This window comes from Manacus vitellinus, unplaced genomic scaffold (assembly GCF_001715985.3).
Source record: "Manacus vitellinus isolate BGI_N305 unplaced genomic scaffold, ASM171598v3 scaffold_6_pilon, whole genome shotgun sequence".
Classification (NCBI taxonomy): Eukaryota; Metazoa; Chordata; class Aves; order Passeriformes; family Pipridae; genus Manacus; species Manacus vitellinus.
Genome location: NW_021940750.1, coordinates 9,018,509 through 9,040,768, shown reverse-complemented (window position 1 = coordinate 9,040,768; position 22,260 = coordinate 9,018,509). Strand labels below are relative to the sequence as shown.

General features: G+C 43.3%; 1 protein-coding gene across 3 annotated transcripts in view; it reads left to right on the top strand.

Annotated features, from left to right (window-relative positions):
• RAD51B (RAD51 paralog B) overlaps positions 1–22,260 on the top strand; it is a 408,859-nt gene that overhangs the window by 377,047 nt on the left and 9,552 nt on the right. For 2 of the 3 annotated variants that reach the window (XM_029964328.1, XM_029964329.1), the window contains exon 11: positions 8,997–9,206. The exons of the other annotated variant lie outside the window; for it this stretch is intronic. In XM_029964328.1, the coding sequence (XP_029820188.1) occupies positions 8,997–9,148 (152 nt within the window). In that variant the 3' untranslated portion in view covers positions 9,149–9,206. Of the gene's footprint in view, positions 1–8,996; positions 9,207–22,260 lie in introns of those variants that run through there. 3 annotated transcript variants of the gene reach the window in all.

Sequence of the window (22,260 nt, the reverse complement as noted above, 5' to 3'; positions counted from 1 at the left end):
CTAGCACAGAGAAGTTCAAAGATGTGGCCCAATGCACTTTGAATGTCAGATACAAAACATTTGATGGCAATGGCATCTCTGTGTAACACATAGGAGAGATTTGTTCAGTCTCCTCCCACATGTATTCTCTCTCCTGACTTTTTTCAGTATACCCAGTTCTGCTATTCTCTCCTCCTCCTAATTCTGTGCTCATCAGCTTTTGGGTTTTGTTGTTATTAACATATGGAGGTTATATGATCCATCACTGAGTGCAGCCTTGTTCTCTTAATAAGCAGAAAATACCATACATTTTGGAAGGAGGAATTAGCTACAGGCTGTTCTCATTAAGACTTTCCTTCAACTTAGCTTAAATTTATTTTTGAACTGCAGTCACTATGCATTGCAAGTTGAAAACAACCACTTGAGCGCTTTCCAGCGAAGCTTTGAAAGGCCCTGATACTAGACATGGAGGAGAGATAAGCAGCACATTGAAGTTGTAGTATCACTTTAGTATCAAGGGCAAGGAGTGAATGGAAACATACCCTCCTTCTGGCACTGCCTGGCTCAGGACGAAGGGAGAGGAACAAACAGAGCAGCTTTGGTTCACAGGCACTGTGGGAGCCAGCAGCCTCTCAGCTGATGACAGATTAGACTCAGGGCCTGGTTAGTGGGAAGACTGTGATTAGACCTCAGCAACATCTGTCTCTAGCAGTAAAAGAATCACTGCTGCAGGCTGCTATTTTGTCAGCAAACTGTAATTATACCAGGAACCTCATTCCTGCTGTTTTTCTCAACAACTTAAGAGAAAAAAAAAATGTGGGTGAGAGTGCAGGGAAGCAGAAACTGTGAAAGGAGCAGGAAGGAGACACCTGTTTATTTTTGTACAGCTCATTCCAATTATTTTCTCAGTTTCTTAGATGTATGAATCACAGTATGAATCACAGACTGGTTTTTCCCAAAGGTCGATGCCAAGGTTTAGCTCTCTGAAGGTGTCCTGTCATTCATCTGAAGCTGATAGCACACATCCTCTCTGTGCACTTATGCCCCATGGCATCTTAGAGGAGTGTGGTGGTGCCTGCAGAAGGTGTCACATCAATCTCTCCCTGGCAGTGTCCCCTCTCTCCTTCCATGGGAGTGGCAGTACAGAGTGCCAGACTCTGATCACAGCTGTTCTCAGGACATTCCCAGGAAGGTATGGCCTGGGCAGAAGTGTAGGATATTGGAGACTGCTCAGGGTGAATTTGAACCTTCCTCCCAAAGGCTCTGTCTAGACTAGGATTTAGGAATTTGAACTTCAAAAATGTTAGGTTGTATATAGTAACTCTCTGTTTTAAAAGATATAGAAAAGGCAGCATAAGTTTGAACTTGCAATAACACCTGGTAAGTTTGGCCAAAATAACAACGTCAGAAAAGATCAGGATTTCTTTGCAAGATTTCTCTGCCAGGAAAAACTTTTTGTTTTTGCAGTTGTAACTACATAGAAGCCAGTTTGCCATTAGTGTTTTCTTTGCTCAGAATATAAGAAATAGATATTTCTCCTCCTCTCCTAGAATTAAAATCTAAGAGCAGAGTTTGCCAATATAGCTTTACCATCCAATACTTAAAATGTAGACAAGGTCAAAATTATTAAACTAGTCTACATACTTCTTCCTTAACTTTCCTCAGATAATTAATGTGACTGTTTAGTATACTTTGAAGGTAAGAGTGTCTTGTCTACGCTACATAATTTTATATCAATACCATACTCGTCTAGAATAAAGCAGAATTGTTCCTTACCAGCATGTCTGCCCTCCATCCCACAGCACATCTGGCAGCAGAGCCAGGGACGAAAGTGTGGCAGCAGGAACTCGACCCTTGGGTCTGAAGGCACAGGGACGCTGCCTGTTGGCAAGCATAATTCTGTTTCCAGAGCCAAGTCTCTGCAGATACTGGTGGGAAAGACACACATCTGGAGTTGTCTAGAATTGGCATAAATTGCTGTGGACAAAGAGGAGAGAAAGGAAGGGTTAGAAGGAAAGTGGAAAGAATGCCTCTTGCACATTCCACTTTCTTTTCCATCTGCTTGTGTGATGTTGCTGTGAGCTATTAAACATCTGCAGTACTCTGTCCCAGAAGGGACTGTGTTTCAGTAGAGATGGAGAATGATCTCTGCAGCTTAGCGCTTTGGGAGTCCCCTTGAATAGAAGGGGCAATAGGAGTAATGTTCCTCTGATTAACTATTATGCTAAATACATATGGGAACCCAACATTTGTGGTAGTAGCCAAGATGCTGTTCTGGCTCCTCAGACCTGAAGCCCCTGACAGGCAGTGGGTACTGCTGGGTGCTTCTGACTCACCCTTGTCAAAGTAGGTGAGTCCCCTCTTGTCTTTCGCCTTCCAAGCAGAACCTCCCAACTCTCCTGAACTGGTTCCAAAATTCAAGGAGAGCAGATTACTCAAGCAAAAGGTGTTTGCAGACTTTGAGACTTTGCAGCCTGGGGAGATAAGGATAGTGAGGGAGGACCAGGAGAAAGCAGAGTAGGTGTACAGTGACTGCCAAGGCCTGTGCAGAAGAGCATTTTTTTTGCATCCATTCAGACGCTCAGCAATTTCCTGCATTTTTCCTGCAATCAGCATGCTCCACCTGCTTTTACTTAACCATTTCCTGTTTATGGCTTCCAAAAACTTTCTGGTGAAGTCACTAATCTGCCATAAGATCAGTCTTCATAGTCCCTTTTGGGCAAGCTTTACTCACTTTTTTTCTCTCTCCTCAGTACACAGACCTTTCAGACTAAGGAGCTGTGTGCTGTGTGTACATGTCTGCATGCATGTGTGTGTGAATGCAGTCAATAGTCGTGTCACGAAACTATGTGCTTCCTCAACATATGCCCTTTTTTAGTTCGAATGCTTGCTGCTTTTTGCAAAGTTGAGCAAAGAAACAAGCAGTAGCACTGAGGGCTGGGGCCCCTTTCTGTAGAACAGAGGGCTCCAGATATTTAGAGGAAGTATTCTTCCCGTTACTTTCAAGCATCTAAGAGCTCTTCCACAAATGAAGAATTTGTTCTCTGGATAACTTACCCAAGCTTCAAGTTATTTCCTAGCTTTGAAAACAGTGACGCAATTTCTTCTAGTCTGCTGTTCAGATTCTCAGATGTGAAAGGCAGTGTGAGGAGCAGGAAGGATCAACCAAAGAAAAATAAATCTCTTCCTTACAGTGTAGATGGCTCCCACAAGTCCCCGTCACACACTTAGTCACATGTCCTGTAGGAATCACTGGAAAAGCCTGCATACTTCAAGTCTGCTCTCCTTAGCCATCCTATAGATAACACTACAGCTGCCACTAAAATAAAATTTATTTGTCACTGCTTTTTCTGTTTTTATTTCTCTTCTGGAGCAGTGAAAATAGATTCTTAAGTGTCCTCTCCGATTCTCATGCTCTTGCACAGTGCTGCAATGTTTGGGTTGTGGTGAACACTGCAGGGGAATGTTCCCTTCTTAAAATAAATCATGGAAACATTTCTGTTGGAATCAGGGCTTGTAGGAGTTTATTTTTGTTTAATAAGAAGAATGTCGGGCCAACTCTGATCTGACACTATATCCCTTTAAAGGGAACAGGCTTCTGATGCATGTCAGCATATATATATGTGTGTGTGTGTGTGTGTGTATGCACACACACCAGTATACATACCATTTACACTGGTATAACTGAGCACTGAAATAATCCTATAAGAATGCTGGACGTGCTGGTCCTTTCAGCACACAGATCTGCAAATTCCTTAACTATCTCTACTCATGTTAGTGTACATCAGGTTGCTTACTCTGCTGACTTAGGTGTGGAGGGGGTAGGTCTATAAGCATGCACTGGCACTGCTGCTGAGCCGTTTCACCCTTTGGTAATGAGGTTGATGGGCTCACACTCTCAGATGTTTCTGAATATTTTAACAAAAACACTAACCTCACACTTCCCGTTTTAACTGTAACATAAACATGCACAGGTAGCACTTCTGTATGAGGTAGGAGATATGGTCTGGGCATCACTGATGTCCTGGCAGCTGTCTGCTGTCAGCATAGCACAACCCCACTGGGATCAGAGCTTGCTGAAGTATCCTTCAAGCTGTCTATGAGCAGCTTTTGAACTTTCATCAGGAAAAGGAAGCAGTTGTTTTCTACACAGAAGTGTCTTTCAGATTGGTGCAAGTATGTAAAATGATTACTTTGGTTCCCATCCAGCCCAATTCATTCAATATTTTTTGTCAGGGTACTTGTCATCAGTGGCATTTGCCCAGGGTGAGTCACACCTACCCAGTCAATGATCTGAGAGAGCCCTCAAATCTTTCTCATTTTCATTTTACAGGGTACAGCCCTGGTAAATTCATGACTGTATTGGACCACACAGCACTTTATAGAGCAGCTCCTTTTCTTCTAACCAGATTTCAGCCTAAGAGGCAACTACTTCCAAAAAAGATTCTCTGGTTCAGTGCCTGCCTTTGTTTTCCGAATGTTTTTCACCACTCTGCTTTCTGGTTACACTGCAAATTTAGGTCCACTCAAGGTATTTTTGCCTCCCCCCTCTGCCCCAAAAATGAAGGAAAGCTGAACTGTATGAAAATGTAGTGAGAACTGAGACCCTCAAGGAAAATGACAAGAGGTGTAGAGGACCTTGCAAGACACTTTCCAGGAAATGGGTGGAAAGTTCATCACATGAGTCACTGAAACCTTAGATGACTAAATTCTTGAGGAATAAACTGTCAGGAATATGATACTGGTCAGGACAGTGCAGGGGGAGAAGAAAACTTCTTAAATAGCTGTTGTTTGGTTTTTTGTCCATGATTCATTCCTGAGGAAATTGCTGCATCTCTGGCCAGGAACAGGGCAGCATGCAGGCAGTGCCAGCCCTCCTCTGCAGAGGCAGCAGGCAAAGCGTGCTGGGGTGCACAGCCCTGCTGCTCCAGGCACAGCACCCCTGCCCAAGGAGCTGAGAGGGGATCAGGAGCACTCCATGGCTGTCCTGCCCAGGTGAATAGAGTAAGACAGGATCAGTAGCGCTCATATACCAACTGAATCAATTAACGTCATATTTTTGTATACTAGCGGGTATGAAACCAAGAGGAAATGAAGGTTTTAAAACTCTAATTCTAGCTTCTTTCAAAAAGTTTTCTTGCTCTACCTGCTCCAACCAGTTAACCAAGTTCTAGCAATAAAACTGACCCAAAGGTAATAAGATTTTAAGCTAGTAACAGCAGAAGCAGTCAGACACCCTCCACAGCTACCTGCAGAGGAGCTGAACCAGCATTAGCAGCAGTGGGAAATGTTTGCAGTAGTATCTTGAGTGTGAAGAAACCCCAGTGTTCCAGCATGCCACTGCCAGTTCCCATTTTGAGAAGTTTGACCCAAGCATTTACCATTTCAGCATCAGTTCTGTGTCTCATAATGCTGTTTACGTAATGATTGCTCATTTGGTTCCCATTAAAATCATGGCATTTCTTCTGCAAACCACTGCTCGTAAAAATCTAGCCACCCAGTTTCTCTTTAGATTATAATACAGGAAATAAATAGTAGGATGCACACTGTAATTCACAGAGAATGGGGGGCTTTTTTTCCCCTGTTGGACATATAAAGTTCAGACATTAAAAGTACGAATGTGAAAGATCTGTTAAGGATTGGTGAATCCATCTCCTGCAAAAACAGTGTAGTTACTCCCTGGCGGATGTTCCTCAGGTATTATATTGATAAAAAGAGAGTCTACAGCTCTCCACAGTCAAAGCATCAAGAATCCTCTTAAAATTGGAGAAATGGTAAGTGAAGTTCTCTCAGGCCATCCCAGTGCTGCTATACTTTGAGGCAGTGCAGAGTGACTCCTTGTATTATATATACCAGCACTTTGAAGAACTCAGTTTCAAATGTCTCAAACAATGGGGGTTTCACGGCTTCCTGTGGGAGCCTGCTCTGCAGCCTAACTCATTTTACCATCTGGAGCATTTTCCTGAGTGTCTGCTCACTTAAAACTTTCTTTTAATTGTATACCCACTATTTCTTTTTAAAGGTGACTTATCAAAAGTTTCTGTTGTGTGAAATTCACGTAAGGTCATGCTTTTTTTATTTTTTATGAGGATCAAGAAAACCTTGAAAGATTGATGGCTTCTTCTCTTTGCTTTTTCTTCCTCAGAAATAATAATAAGTAATTAATAATGTATTACTGCTTTTCTAGCTATTCATCTCAACGATTTACAAGGAAGGTCAGCATTGTTGTACTCTTTTTACAGATGGGAAAAATTGAAGCACAGGGCAGGAAACAACTTGCCCAAGATCATTCAATGAGTCTATGGCAAGACTTGGATTTTTAAGCAGGTCTCCACAGTACTGCCCTACTTTTTTTCTACCCTTTTTTTTTTTTTCTTTTTTTGGCCCAGTCTCATTCCCTTTGGCTTTGTTGGAGTACCTAGGAAGGACAAACTTTCCATGAACTTTATTCAGAATTGTAATATTGTAACTGAAAGGTCAGCTTGTTGAATATTTAACAGTTGCTATCTTTCCAGTGTGTTGGTCAAGCATCCTAATTAAGTAGTGATAAATAAAACCAACTAAGCATTTTAACAGACTGAATCAGTCCCTAGGGCCTCCAAGCTGAATTTCCTTCAGCTAGCCTGTGTTTTCCAAGTTGCAGATTGTCCAGCTTGAACACAGTATATATCAAGCACACTTTATCAGTGCACTGCAGAGAGATTTCCTTCCTTCTCAATGCCACCATGCTTACTTCACATGTTGTATTTCCCTTAGCTGCGGGTTTTGGTAAGCGCGTTTCTCAGAATCTGGGTAGTTGCTGAATTATAAATCTTCCAATTTGGAATAATAACACCACAATGTGTACAGCATGATATACTGGGTAGGGAGCCGAGCCCTGAGCAGGCTTACCTGGATATCAGAAGCAGTCTGGCCTTAGCAGCACAGAGCTCTCCTTGAGTTTCTAGCAGACAGGGTATTTCTCCTACCTACCTGTCCAGCCTGTCATTTCAGTGACCATCTTTAGTGGGACAGGATATGCTTAAGCACATGGTAAGACGAGTGTTGTTCCTCACCTCCACGTGGAAAGGTGAAGGCAGTCACATCTGTGTGCTCGCAGTCTGGTCTGCAGGGGACTTGTAACTACCTCACACTGATCAGAGACTAAACTGATAGTGCCCATCACATGCAAGGTGTAGCACTCTGTATGGATTGAGAAATGAGAAATTAGTGCTGTGGGTAGGCCAGAGTTATATATGAGGAGATAGCACACAGATCTTCTTGGCTTCCGACCATTCGCAAGGTATGCCAGAAGTGAAGTCCTTACCCTCTGAGTTATTCCCCTGCTGCTCTTTCAGGCCTCCTTCATTCCAGGTATCATCCAACCAGCATCTGAGGATTTACCAAAAGCTACAGAACTGCTTTTAGGTCACTAAGTACATTGTCTTTGCTTTCAAATTGAGTTTGAGAAATTACCAGCAGTGTCAAGCTTGTGTCTCCTGGCCATGTGAATAGAGGAAGCTAAGAAGTAACAGTAGATTACATAAAGCAGGGAAATCCCCCTCAAACTTCTCCCAGACTACCTGGAACTGAAGCTGATTTGCATACATACAGTACAAATAACTTTGCAATGGCTTCTAGCCCCATGAAAGGGTTACATGTGTTCATCTGTAATCCTTGAGGCCAGTTCCACCAGTTGAATCACTCAGAGAAGATAAAAAGATTGAATCAGAGCTTGTATAGAAATCTAAGCAGTTTTATATAGCATCAACCAACTTCACATGAGGATACAACTGGGTAATGCTATTCCACACAAAATCAATGGGAACTGTTCAATACCTGTTAGTGACTAGTAGTTATTCTAGAAAAACAGTGCAGAAAAAACCTGCCAATCTATGTTATGCTTTTTAATTTGTGAGAATGGATGGGTAGTAGTATCATACTTCCACTAAAAGTGCAACGAAACTTCCTATATAAACCCTGTTTGGTGGAAAATGGACCTTACTGTAAACCAGAAAAAAAGCTATAGTACTCTTGTAGTTGAAAACTATGGTCAGCTGCTTTACAAAATTTGAGACTCATTTGGCCAGGAATTCCTGGGTGATGCTGTTCAAAAAGCAGTGGTGTTAAACAGACTTCCAGAACTCCTGTGATTTTTTTAAACATCATGGTTTAACAGAAACAAGCAAGTGAGCAGAGTAGGAGGAAGACTGAGACACATCTTCCTTTGACAACTTATGTAGTAAGCTTTGTGTTTCTTTTACAATATCACCTCTGTTAATATTAATAACGTCATGGCCTGTTGCCATGAAATACCCTGCTTTTCACTCTCCTTCTTTCAGCTTTATTGACTTTCTTCAAAGCTTTGCTACAGAACAATAGGAATCAGCCCAGGTATGAACTGGCTGTTCTGCAGAGTCCTTCAGGTACCTGAGGGGTCTGTGTGCTACAATGGACCTTGTCTCACTGGGTCATCTGTAGAGACTGAAAAATAAGTACATATTTGAATAGGCCTGGGATGCCTGGCAATGCAGTTAATAGCAGCAAACATGAGGACATGACATGATCTGACTGATGATTAATAGCTTGGATATTTTGGTCCTGATAACTGTGTGTGTTCTTCAGTTTGTGTTCCTTTCATCAACTTGCAGGTTGATCAGGAGGGCTTGCACTTTGTTTTTTTATTATTTCCTCTCAGAAACAACAGTCTATTTATTACATATGGTGTCTAATCACAGTAATATGATAATATCTTGTATTCACATAGAGAGCTTCATCCCAAAGCACTCAGCCTGACATGGACATGGGACTAAGATTAGAAGAGGAGCAGCTCATACTGTTTAGGAAGCAGGCTCTGCTTTCAGCCTAGGTATTAATAAAGCACAAGGAGTGGAGCCATAATATTTCCTCTGAATCCAAAGAAATTTGCTATTAGTTGTAAAATATATTGGTATAAGCTGTGCACTGTTTAACTCTAGAAAATATATTTGAACTGTAAATATTGGGGTTGAGGTGTCTGTCTTTATTGTGTGTTTCAGATGGAAAGGATCAAACAAATTTAATTTGGGAAGGAACCAATCCTGCCCTGCAGCCCATACGAGTGAGGAACACTGCCTTGAAAGATACTTTACTTAGTGCTACTTTACCTAGCACTACTGGAGAGACTTCAAGCAATACATTCAATCTATAGAAAGACCAATGGAAACTCCCCAAAGAAAAGAATAAATGACGACATTGTTTTTCAAAAATCTGTTGAAGCATTCTTCTTCTTTTGTCTCTTTGAAGACTAACTTTAAAACCAAGTACTGTTCTTTGTATGTATGGGGCCGCACTTTGCTCTGAACTTATGAAAAACCTGCATTTTGTTCAAGTTGATTTAAGTGACTTAATAATAAAAGCCTCTGAACAACACACATGCTACTGAAGAAGGATAGGCCACACGTCCCTTCCTAATTCACCTCATCAATTTGGAGAAACCAATAGTTAAGCACATGAGCGTCCACAGCTCATAACATAGTGAAATGTACATTTCTTTTCTTTAAGAGAATGATAAACCCGCTCATTGGTGTGATTAAGAAATGATAGCACAGAGAGTACTTATTCCTGTAACTCACTTGAAAATCACCTGAGGTGATGAAAGAGTTGCTAATAGCTGGGCTCTGACAGTTCAGAATGGAAGGAGAACGGGTAGCAATCTGAATGGTAGGAAGATCACTGTGTATTACAGCTGCTTACCTTCCTCTGTCTTCAAAGCACTTTTAAAGTATTCACACCATGACTGCAAACCACAGAACTATTTACTCACTTTACAGACTTAGAGAAAGTATGAGTTGCTCAAGGCCATTGAAGGCATCACTGGCTGTACTGTGACCAGGATCAGGCTGTTCCCAGCTCTCAAGCCTAAGGAAAAGCCATGGGTTCAGTTAGTGCCAACTGCCAATGCACAAGCGCCACTGGCCCGAGAGGTTGGTTCTGTCCTCTGCTGTCACAGGGAAAGCCTCCCTGAGCAACTGCTTGAAAAGCAGAGTAACCTGTACAGAATGAAATAATACCTGTGCTTGGGTACAGTTGCATGGATTATTTCAATAGTTAATAGCCATCCCCCCTGCCAGGATGTCTGTTGAGTTCACTTAGTCCATGACTGTGAGTTCTATCCATCCTAGATGTCTTCCAGGTCAGGAAGACTGGTGTGCTGTTGGTTGCACCAGGAGCTCCTGACTGGTGTATTTGAAGCAGTCCATCCTCACTGTCAGTGGTAGTTATGACATACAGTAGCAGTGTCATTCAGCAACCAGTATTACTTATGCAATTAAACATTACAGACTGTTCTCACCCAAAAATCAAATCCCCTCGAGATACACATCGTGTTTCCCTGTTCCTCTGCATCACCCACCAAGTGCACCCAGGTCCTTGAGCAAAAACAATCCCACAGAATGGTTTGTCTTTGCTTGAGGCAGGACTAATCTCAACTGTCTAATCTAACGCATTTCTCATATGCATCACAGGGACTTTATCCCCTTTTATGGTACATAGAGGTTCTGATTGGGCAGAGCCAGTTCAGTTGGTAGAGCCTCAGGTGTTAACGAACCAGGTGGCTTTTGCTAAATTCCAATGTTTGAAGGTCCCATTGCTTTCAATGTGGTTTTCAACAGTCCATTGTACCATTCAACTTTCCCAGAGGCTGGTACATGATAGGGAATGTGATATACCCACTCAACACCATGCTCTCTGGCACAACATGCCGCAAACCACAGAACTACTTCCTTACCTTACAGGCTTTTGCTGTTTGCTAGGCAGTCTTTGGGTGATGAGAGAGTTCCTGGGGAGCACATGGCCCCTGTTTAAAAGTACTGCACACCCTTACTGTGGCACTGCAAGAGACATGGAAGCTGATGTTGCATCACTCCCAGCCACCAAGCAGGATGGCATGGAGACAGCATATCTGCAGCCATCTACTTACACACCTGCTCATGCAGCTTTGGGCTCTCCTTTAACAAGGAAGTTTCCATCACAACAAGGAAGCTACTCCATTTCAATAAGCTACTTTTAAAAGCTAATACATTTCACCTTGGGAAGAGCAATTTTCCAGCTTCAGTGTTACCAGTTTTGGGGTTTGAAGAAACCTTTGTAACATGTAATTTTAATTTTGTTTTAACTAAGATTCAGATTTTCCTGAGGGTGTTGCACTACTGGCCACTCAAACCTTGCTGAACTTGCTTGTAGCCATTTTATCTGGGTATCTTGTAAATATTTGATAGAACACTCAGACAGAGAAGTGTTTTTGCTCTTAGTCACATGCCTGGTTCCAGGACCTTTTGGAAGCACAAAAGACTGAAAGCAGGGAAAATTCCACTGAGATGCATTAAAGTCTCCAGGGAGCAACTGCACTCTGTTTAGACTGAAATTTCTCATTGCTGACTCTCCCTATTTTTAAAAAACATTAAAAATATAGAGAGGGGAAAGCTGGTGGGTTTCACTGTTATAAACACCAAAATGTTTTCACTCATTTCTCTTATGTTGCAGAACCATTGGCAGTTGGAGAGGGAGATAATGCTCTCTGCGCTACCTGGGAAATTTCCATCCAATTTCTAAAATGTTTTACAAACATTAATGAATTAAAGTTTAATCCCCTTTTCATCCCTGTGAAGCAAGTACAGTTTAAAGACAGGGCTAATGAGACTAAAATAGTTGTGCCTTGCTGAAGTCACGTGGGCAGCGTGGTAGGAGGACTTGGGTCTTTGAGTCACAGCTTTCTAGCTTATACCACAGAAAACACACATTCCCTCCCTTTTCCAGGCTTGCTATACTTCCCCTTCTGGGATATGGTGAAAACATGCTGGCATCACACCTTGAGACAACCTTTGCTTTTCCCTCTTGAAACAGAGAGATTGCTCACAACTGCTGTCCCATGGAATTAAAATGTTGAAAAAATCAGAGAGGGATGTGAGGTGAGGGAAAAACAATCAAGTCACTACTCTGTCTGCCTTGGGCATGCTCTCCTCCACTACCAGTGGAGTTGGTGTTCTGTCAGGAGCATCCTCAAACATTTTTTTATGTGCTTCCGTATAATATTCAGGCAGGTCTATGGTAAAAATGCCATTACCAAAGAGAGAACTTGACTGACAAGAAAATTGGACAGATGAGCCAATAAGTCACTCCTGTATTGAATATATGTAATTTCATTATCCTTCTGTATGTGACCTGCATTTCTTACTGCTTGTTATTATCAGAACCCTGTATCTACTGCTGCAGCCATCTCTTTCACTTCTTCAGAAAAGAGGGATAATCCATCAGCCAGTTCCTCTCCAGTGGTATGAGAGGCTTTTACTGGGGGGATTAATGGTCAGTTGAAGAGAGCTGTTCCCGACAGGACTGAGCCAAAAACAATGTGCATGTGAGTCATGAAGTGGAAGAGAAGGAAACAAATCTATAGATTCAAAGTTTTTGAATTATTTCTTTTCCCTAGCTTCCTTTGTCCACACTGATCAATAGCCAGACATGCAAAAACTGGATATATGTTGTTGGTGACCAGTGTAAGCAGAACTGAAAGCTTCTCCCACTGAGCAAACAAACCTGAAGTCAGTCAGCCCCTAAAACCAGATCAGTGTGTACCAGCTATTCCAGCCCTTGTAGGTGAGAGAAGCTGGGAGAAAAATCAGATCACAGTGCAGCAGCCTCCTCTTGTCTCTCCTGTGACCCCATGGTGTACCTCAGCACTAAAGCCTTTGGCCTCTTCACACTATTACCTTCTGTGGTGAGGCCCCAGAACCGGTCCTTGGGTATGCTGCTTCTCTAACACTCATCCCTGCAGAGGATCTGGACTCACTGCAAATGCTGTGCACAGTGCTCATTTCATTTCTTGCTGAAAGGGAGCCAGGCCTGAGGTGGAACATGGCAAGCAGTTCGCCGCACCTGGCAACTCCACACAGCTGCTGAAAACAAGCGAGGAAGAAAGCAGTGTACAAATGCAGGGGAATTTTCACATAGGCAGGATGTAATTAGCAGAGCTGGAATTTGGCCAGGACACTGGGGTTAAAACACTGGCTCACAGGTAACACAGTGGGATCTTTCATAATTCAAATGCTCAGGATCTCCCATTTCCATTTTACCTGGAAGATGTCATAAGACAGTTCCCTATTTAATGTCTCTGGGCAGCTCTCGAACATCTGACACAAAGGAAGAAGTGTCTAAATGGTGCTGCACCTGCAGCGCTTCTCCGCCAGCAACTGCCCACTGTGAACAGCAGCTGAAAAGATCACATCCTGACAGGACTATGGCTGCATCACTCTAAAACACACCTCAGCTGCCTCCATGCCTTGGGTTTCACTTCACCCCTAACTCTAATTACTCAGTTTTCAGGCTCCAAATCCCTACCAAACAGAAGGAGAAGATGATAAAATTAGGGCATTCCCTTGCACATAAAACATAAAAGAGAGAATATTAATAAGAGCAGCATTACATGCTGCTTCAACCTTATTCTCTGCCATTTGAAATAGTACCAGATAGCAACTGGGCAACAGAGAATTTAGATGAAGTACTTCCCCCCAGAGCAGATGAGTGAGCTTTTCCAACTGGCCTTGCTGGTGATAGAACGTTAAGAGCTTGTGCTGCCTCCTTCCTTCCAGCAAGGAAATCACGTTCAAGGCAGCAAAACATTTTTTTCCCCTTCATGATCTCACTTTCTGTATAAGCAATCTTTGTGTTTACTACGAGGATGTTGCATGTCCACAAAAGGTCAGGGAAGTCATTCATGAATCTCAAGTGTGCAAAATTTACACAATGTTTCTACCATGATGTGGCCCATAGTCTGAAATAGAAATAATAGCAAACCTCTAGCCCCTCATCAGTCAGACCTGCAGACTATTTACAGTCAAAGAGCTGACTTCCTCCATGTGATGCAGTGCACGCAAGCAAAACAAGAAGTGTTCCTGCCATCCAAAAAAGTATAATCTCTGCATCAGTAAGTCATGAAAAAGGGACCCCTTCTATGCCTCTGAGGGGTCCCCATAGCAGATTTTGGTTTATTTAGGGGTTTTTTTGTATGCCCAGGGTGACGTACAAGTCCCCCTCTTTGTCAAGTGTTCCTTAATACAATCACCAGCCAAACTTGACGAGAGCAAGACTTACTCCAATGACAAAGTGAGCTGGTGAGAGTAAAGTATGGGCAGCTGCAGGCAACAGGAAATCCAGTACTAATAAATAAAATGTCTTATAGCCAGAAAGAGGAAATAAACAGCGGCAGCACAAATTGAGAGGACAGAAGAGAGGAACACAGCATAACTGTGGCATGGGAATCACTGCATTACAGTGAGCTTATTTTACAGAATGTTGTCCCAGTTTATTATGTGTTCAGACTGCAAAAAAAAGTGGGGGAATTGGGGGACTGTTCAAAGAGAGGGTCTCTATCAGAAGTTGTCAACAACCACTGTAATTAAGGAAGCAGCCAGAGCACACACAACTGGAGCCGCCGCCAAACTGAAATGAAAGCATTTTTTGTTTGCAGCCATAGCCCCGAAGGATAATAAAAGATGGTTCTACCCTGCCAAGCGAAGAGCTGCAGGGTCACCGTTTCTAGATGGCCCTGCTCCCATCTTTCCAAGATTACACATCGTGGGGAGGCAGCAAGTCACACTTCCTAAGTGCACTTTTGAAGCCCATGCCTGCACACCCCATCTGAACTGCAGCCACCTGGGGAGGCCAGCCATGGGACAGGTGAGTCCCAAACCACCATGGTTACGATGGATGTGGAACCACCTGAGCTCTGCCCCTAGCTGACAGGCTGTTCTGGCACTGCTTGGTTCAGATTGCTGAAGCAGCAATCCTGAATTTTTCCCCCTTGCACTTGGCTGTGGTTTGTGCCATGGCCCCACAGCATTGCCACCACCAGTGGGAGCTGCCGCATTCAGAAGAGCTGCACCCCGCTTTCCTGCTGAAGGCGGCTGCATTTAGGAGGCTCCCTGATGTCTTGACAAGGACCTTTGTCCATGCGGCAGCAGGTGCTTTGGAGCAGCAGGTGGGTTGGCAGAGCCGAGAAGGTTGGCACAGACCTTCTCAGACCATGGGACAGTATCATGATGCTTTCACTGGTGGCTGTAGAAACTGGTGTGCAGGTTCAGCGAAGGGAAAGAAGTCATTCAGAAGTTGCATGCATATTTCTGAATTCATTCATTAAGTGGCATTTGCCTTTCATCCTCCCCCTTGAGCCTTCTGTGCATTGCTGGCATTCTCTCCCAATCCCATGTAATAATTCCCAGGACTCCACAAGCCACTGCCTGCCGATGGAGCCCATAGTCACTGGACTGCAAGCCTGGTCACATGAAAAGTTACACGCAAAGGTTTAACTCTTTCTCCTGACCCCAGCCCCTGTTCCTGTGAATCCCCTGCAGTGTTTTCCTAATCAGGTGCCAGGGAAGCTTTGCACCAGGCAGGGTGCTAAGAAGGTGACTATTTAGCTGCAGTATTTCCAGAGTCTTTGAGCTCCCTCCGAAGCTGTAAATAAAAGCAGTGGAGCCAGGTTTATGTCTGACAAGGCTGCCATTTAGACCTGAAGCAAAAAAAGAACTTTCCAACCAAAGGCATATTGTGGTTGCCTCGCTTTCTCTAGCCCAGCTTCCATACTAATGGTGAATTGCTTCATCAGGGTATGGAAATCATTTCCCAAAGCCCATATACAGGGTACACAGCTATGGTACAGTATAATTTTAACCTTCACTGAATATTGACAATATGTCTATTACTAGGAAGTCAAAAAGAAAATACAGTCCTTTCCCTAAAGCCTTCCATTACCAAATTCTAGATGATAGTGCAGGTATTTACTACATCACACAAACTGTGAAAGGGATGACATGTTCTCTTTTGCATCCCTCCTACCTGTGAGACATCAGAGAAAAAACATGCTTTTGGAGAATCTCAAATGGATCTTTTATTAAATGTAGATGAAAAACAAAAATATTCAAGGGCTGTTTCTGATATATAGGGGCAGTTACAGTTGTTTCCTTGCTATCACTGTTATGTGAGGGAATGCAGGTATCTCCTGCAGAAAGAGTTCTTGTTCTCCACCTGATGTTTTCACATAGGATTTCACACATGATGGTGTATGATTCATAACTTGCAGCTCAGCTTTGGGAAGCATGGGAATTGTGTCTGGCGGTCAGGGTTCAGTGTTCATTTCATCTGGGTTTCATACAGCCCACAGAAAGACGAGCCAATTGCACCTTTGAGCCAAACAGCTGGATAATCAAACCGAGTGTTTGGTTTCAATCTTGGGTTTGGTTGGTTTTTTTTTTTGAGAGGTGAGGGGTCCAGCTGGTTATGAACTCCAACCTATACTTACATTTTTATGGCTTTAAGTAAAAAGACCATGGCAAAGTTGCTGTCTATTTATATTGGTCTGACTTAAGCTCCATCATTACCAACATAACTTTCAAAAACAAACAAAAAAGCCCCCAAATCAACATATTTTTCAAATTCTCTGCTTTTCTCATGCATGCAAAAGTGTAAGCCTGTTCTGCTTGACTAACTGGCTGTTTGATTATTGCTTTACATTATGTTACATTCTTTAATTCTTAACTGTAAGCTACCAAAATCATAAAATCTGAGTTCTAATCTCACACTCAAATGTAACTACTAAAAAATTACTTGTCTAACTCTTTAGTAGATATGTCATCTAACAAGCTTTGCTTAAATTGTATATTCCCAACTCAATATGAACAGGAGTTGAGAAATCCTGCTTCTCCCAGATGAGAGCATAATATAGGAGTTACTTTTCTCACTGAAAAGCATTAGCAAAATAGGTGCATAAATACTGGGGTTTAATCAGCCAGTGCTCTCTGTTTACTTAAAGGAAAAACTTATTTAAACCTTCAGGAGAGATTCAAGCTACCATTGAGAATGGAGACAGACCTGAGCACCCAAATGGTAATATGTGTGTAGAAAAAAATACAAGACGGTGATGTCTGTGCCTGTGATCAGCTGGCATTGCCCACCCTGCCACATGACAGCCAGGAGACCAGCAAGGAGGATTTTCCATTTTTGGAAAGTGCAGTGAAATGGGAGTGCAGATTGATCTCCAAATTGTGTTTCTTTCTATAAAGTATTGTCTTCAAGATACTGCTTGGTATTCATTCCATCAAATATTTTGACAATTTGAACAAATAAGTAGGAAATGGTTTTGATTTTTGGCCCCAGTGAGCCATCTGTGAAGAAGAATAAGTAGTGCAGCATGTGCTGTGTCTCTTAAATACTCTTCTTTGCCAGAAACACATGTGGTGTGTTTCCCAGGCTGTGGAAAGGGTTATCATTTCCAGTCCACCAAGTCACCCGTCTCTCTCCACATACCGTCCCCAACCCCACATCAGTCTGGGTTGAAAGGGAGCATCCCTCTGAGTTACTATACTGTTACTTGTTTTGAGGGAGAGGGTGCATGTGCATATAATACATTACTCTGTGCATGTTTCTGAGAAGTGTTGTATTTGCAGTCACTTTACAGTGGCACAAAAGAGCAGCAGCAAGCCAAGGCAGTGCATACGCAGGCACCTGAGAGGCAAACCTTTATGCCTTTCTGCCATGCTCTGCAGAGCCTGGCCAATTTGTACTAGAGTGCTGCCACAACACACCTTCGGAGGAGCCCTGGGCCAGGGCGCCACTTGGCTTGTGGAGATGCCAGAAGAGCTTTTGTCTGTGCTTTCACTGTGGGTTTAAGTAGTTTGATTAGCATTTGGGTCAGAGCACATGGAGCAGCCCCGGGTGGGGTGGGAGAAGTCACACTGTGAGGCCACACTTGAACATGACCACTTTACTGCACCGCCCTGGGTACAAAGCCTACTTGTGGGGCGCGTCCCGTCGCGTGTCACGCTTTGGTTGTCAGTGGCATTTATGGGTTGCTGAGGGGTGACACAATAACCTCTTTATGCTTAAAAGAATAGTGGGGGGGAATCACAGCAGACCATTGGAAACATAGTGGCAAAGAAGTGGTTTGGCTTTTGTCTGTCCCTCAAGGTAAGGTGCCCAAGCAGTCACTGAGATGCCTCTGATGTGCTAGAAGGACCAGAGTAAAGCAGCATCAAAGGTGAATGCAGACTTCAGGTATGTGGATGGGAGAGGAGTTAAAAGAAATACCTGAGAAAGACCCCATGTTACCTCTGTGACAACAACATGATAAAACTGCTTATTTGGGGTAGTTTTATAGCAGCTCAATCTGAAGTCTGGGCTGCCACAGCCTTGGGGCCCCCACTGCCTTCAACACAAGAGTAGCCAGACAAGGAATCAGCTCAAAGAGCTGATAAGTCTGGAAATTAAACTTTGGTTTTTAATTAAAAAAAAAAAGGTTTGCTTTCCTAAACTGTCTGAAAGTTTCATTAAAAGATAACTGGAAAAATAAAAATACTAGGAAAAGGCCAAAACAGACAAAAAATTGAAAAAATACTAATATGGACTATAAAACTAGTTAAATCTTTCTTACTGTATCTATCACTGTCTCCTTTGCCAGCCCCTCATCCATCCACTCCACAAAGCAGTAAGCCTAAATAATTCAGATATGCTAAAGCAAAGCTACTCTGAATATGACTTCTAGCCTAATAAGTCAGAGCCTTATCCAGTTCCCATGAAAAGCATCAGGAAACTTTCCTTCAACACTAATACACATAAGATTGCATTGCAGAACAACCACGTAACTTTCAACCAAAAAGTGAAGTTTTTCTAAAGCACTGATAAAATATTCATGCAGGAGAACGTGGAAACTCTGACTGGAGCAGTCCCATTGCTAAATATATTTCAAGTGAGCATAATCATTTTTGGAGCCACACTCGTTCTCACTAGTGATGTGTGCTCTAAGGGGAAAATACAAAACAAATGTGGATTTTTTTAAAGGAAAAAGTGTTGATAATTTCTTTATTATGGATGTGCAGTAAGACTCCCCCTCTGCTGCTGGGAAAACCAGTTTCTGCTTAATAAGCATTAAAGCATATCCTAATTTTTAAAAAGCATTTGTTAGGCAAAACAGGGCTTTTTTACGATGCTTTCATTTTTTTGCAATTGGAGTCTTTCTGTTGATGCCAGCTGCTTTAGTTGTAGGTATTTTCTGGGAGGTGGTGTCTGTCAGTAAGTCCCACGTGGGTGTCCCCTTGGCTATCTCTCATAGCTGCCTTTCTATAAATCACAGCATATTAAAAAAAGGGGGGTAGTGCTGACATGTGAACTAATCCCCACATCAAAGAGAGCAACTCTCCCTCCTCCAAACACCCGCCCCCCTCTTTTGCTGGGAAAAGTCTAACGCCTAGAAGGTGATTTACACAAAACTTCATCCCAGTTGTTAGGAAACTTGCAGTGCTGCTTACTCGACAACTGCAGAAGAAACCTGGGAATCAGGGTCCACAATAGCTAGCCTGCGGCTTGCAGCATTTGGCAATTCAGGAGAGAAATAAAACAACTGGCTTGTTGCAGCAAACCTGTGTATATGTTGATTGCATGGCAGGATAGGCATGTATATAGACAGATGTAAACGTGACTAGTAATGTGGGTCTGTATGGGCATATCTATATCTGCATCTGCTTACAACTACTTGTATAGGCACAAGAGTACCTGTCCTAGCACATACAAGAACACACAGAGAAATACCTTGCTCTCTATCTGCTAGAAGCAAAGAGGGCCAACAGGAAATATACATTAAAAACAGAAGTCCATATGGGCATCCAGTGGCCAAGACATGGAGAGGGCTAGTTATCTTAAAGTATTCATTCCAGCTGTAGGCCTGCCTTTGAGATAATGGTTTAAATGCTAGGAATATATGAAAAAGGGGAATGCTCTGTATAAGACAGGATTAAAGCGTCTACTCACTGCTGCCTTTGCATTTGCAAATGCTCCCTGTGCACTGACTAAACACACAAGATACCTCCAAATAATGGTCTGTCTTTGGAATGCAGCTGAAGGGAGGAAAAAATGCCTCTATCTGGCTAGATAACTCTCTTTTTCCAAATTAATGCTGAGTCTGTGCCTGTGCTGGGCACATATCATTCAGACATACCAACAAAACATATGTAGCACAGACAGAACTATACTGGTGGTTCTGGGTTCACAATCAATAAACAAAAATACCTGGTAGATTAGTTTAGCTTGCTTGCCACTCTCTTCTCCCACCACCCACACAGGCAGGTAGGGATGCCCTGGGTCCAGCATGGCCCTGGCCCACCCAAGTCATCCCTTGCCCCAGGCCAGGGGGCCATGAACACCTGTCTGCATAAATCTGTGTCACTGCCAAAAGAAGCACATGAGGTTCATTCCTAGTGCAAGAGAGTGAACTGGAGTGGGGAACGGAGGTAGATTCAAAGAAAAGCATCCTTTTGATAAGCCTTGGTTGGTTGTGGTCCAGCTGCACTCACCAGTCCACTTCGGTGTGATTGCACAAGAGCTGAGGAATAGAAGCAAGTAGCCAGAGGCAGTGAGACACCAAGGCAGCTCCCGTGTTGGTGGCAAGTGCTGGCTTAAAACATTCAAACAAGTACAGCCTGAGGGAGAGCATCAGGCATGCCAGGAGCCCCACATTTCCCACTCCACTTACAGGAAGGGCATGGCACACACTAGAGGGGGGGGGAGGCAGAGTCCAAAGCTTTTGTTATTACAGTTACATGCTCCCTCCACATAGATGTGCAGCTCTGCATGTGTCTGTGCCTGTCCCCTGCCCTGTGTCAAGTGGAGAGGATGTGAAAGAAATCCCAGCGTGGTTGCACCTTCACCTCCAGTACTTGGAAAAACAAACACATCCATTCTCCTGTTCATTGATTTCAATCAGAGTGCTCCTTCCATTACAAAACCATTTCCCTGCAGGCAACAGGCTAAAACCTATTTGCTTATTACTCTGCAAGAGAAAATTATGGTTTCAGGATGGGTGCAGTCTTCAAGCATCTTTTCTCTTGATAGACAGATTGAAAGGAAAGAGCCCTCCCAGCTACCTCTCAGCAATTGTGCTGTGCTTCCTTGTTGTGCATAACTTTTCATGTTTTCTAGTTCAGAAACACATGCCACATGTGTCTGTTTCTCCTCTTCTTGAAGTACACATCTCAGTATGGGAGAGCTTTTTGCTCAGAAAATTAACCAGGTCCTTCATCACAGGTATTTATATAGAGATTACTGTGACCACTGAAAGCTGCAGCCAGAACTGCAACTCAAAGGATGCCACCCCCCGCTCCCACCCCCACCCCCATCTATAATTTTCAAAGCCAAAACCAAACACTTCTGAATGAAGAGTAAGTTTCCTCCTGTTGCTCAGGCTAATGGCTTCCCCAGCTCCTATGTAGGAGTGTAGATACCAAGCCAACTTTTGGAACTGGCTCAGCTACATTGGACTCTGGGTGTGAGATACCTCCTTGTTTGAGACAACCACATAGGAAACATATCACAAGTCTCTTCTAGCCTGTTTTTATTGATGAGATGCACCCATTGGCAGTTCCTAGTGCTGACTGGGACAATTCTGGATGAAAACTGCAAGAGGAGGACCAAAGTTTATCTAGAACTGGCACCAGTTTTGGTGCTTGGCTGAATTTGCTGGTTTTACTGAGTCCAGAGCTCTTTGTTTATACCAACACCACCTCTCCCTGCAACCCCACCACCCCAAAATAATACAACTACTCTCAACTCCTTTTTTGCCAGGTTTAATCGCTTCGTTGCCAGGTGGTCTTTTAGGTGGCAACTCTTCTGGCTGTTCTTTTAGGTGGCTGGCACTTTACCTTCCTCCCAAATCCGAGCCAACTGCATTAAAAAGTGAATTTACATTGTAGGGTGATGGTGGGACGGTACCCCAGCAATGTCAAAGGAAAAGCAGATCAAAAAGAGCTGCTAGTATTGGATATGTGGGCTGTCCTTTCAGCTGCTTTGGGCAACATCCTTTCAGCACAAGAAAAGCTCAAAACAATTTGGTTAATCTGTTGTTAAACAGGCAGTCTGATGGGAGACAGGTCTGTCATTGTCTGGGCAGGGAATTACCTGTCTGTAATGGATGTGAGCTTCTTTGCCTTTTCCCATCATTTCGTATCCATAGTGGCAAGTGAGTTCATGGATCAGCACCTTGCTGGCCTGGAACGGACTGTCTCTCAGCTCTGTGATGCCAGGACTCCTTCCTTCTGGCTGCTCTAGGGAGAAGCAGGAGCTCGTAGTACAGGTGCTACATAACACATCATACCTGAAGGCTGTGGCAGCCAAAAATCTCTCTCCATAACTCTACTGTGTGAGGTGGTTCAGACAAGCATGGAAGCGCCTTGCGGGGCACTCACTGGCTGTGGCCAACCTGCTGCTGGTGGCAATTTCAAGGAG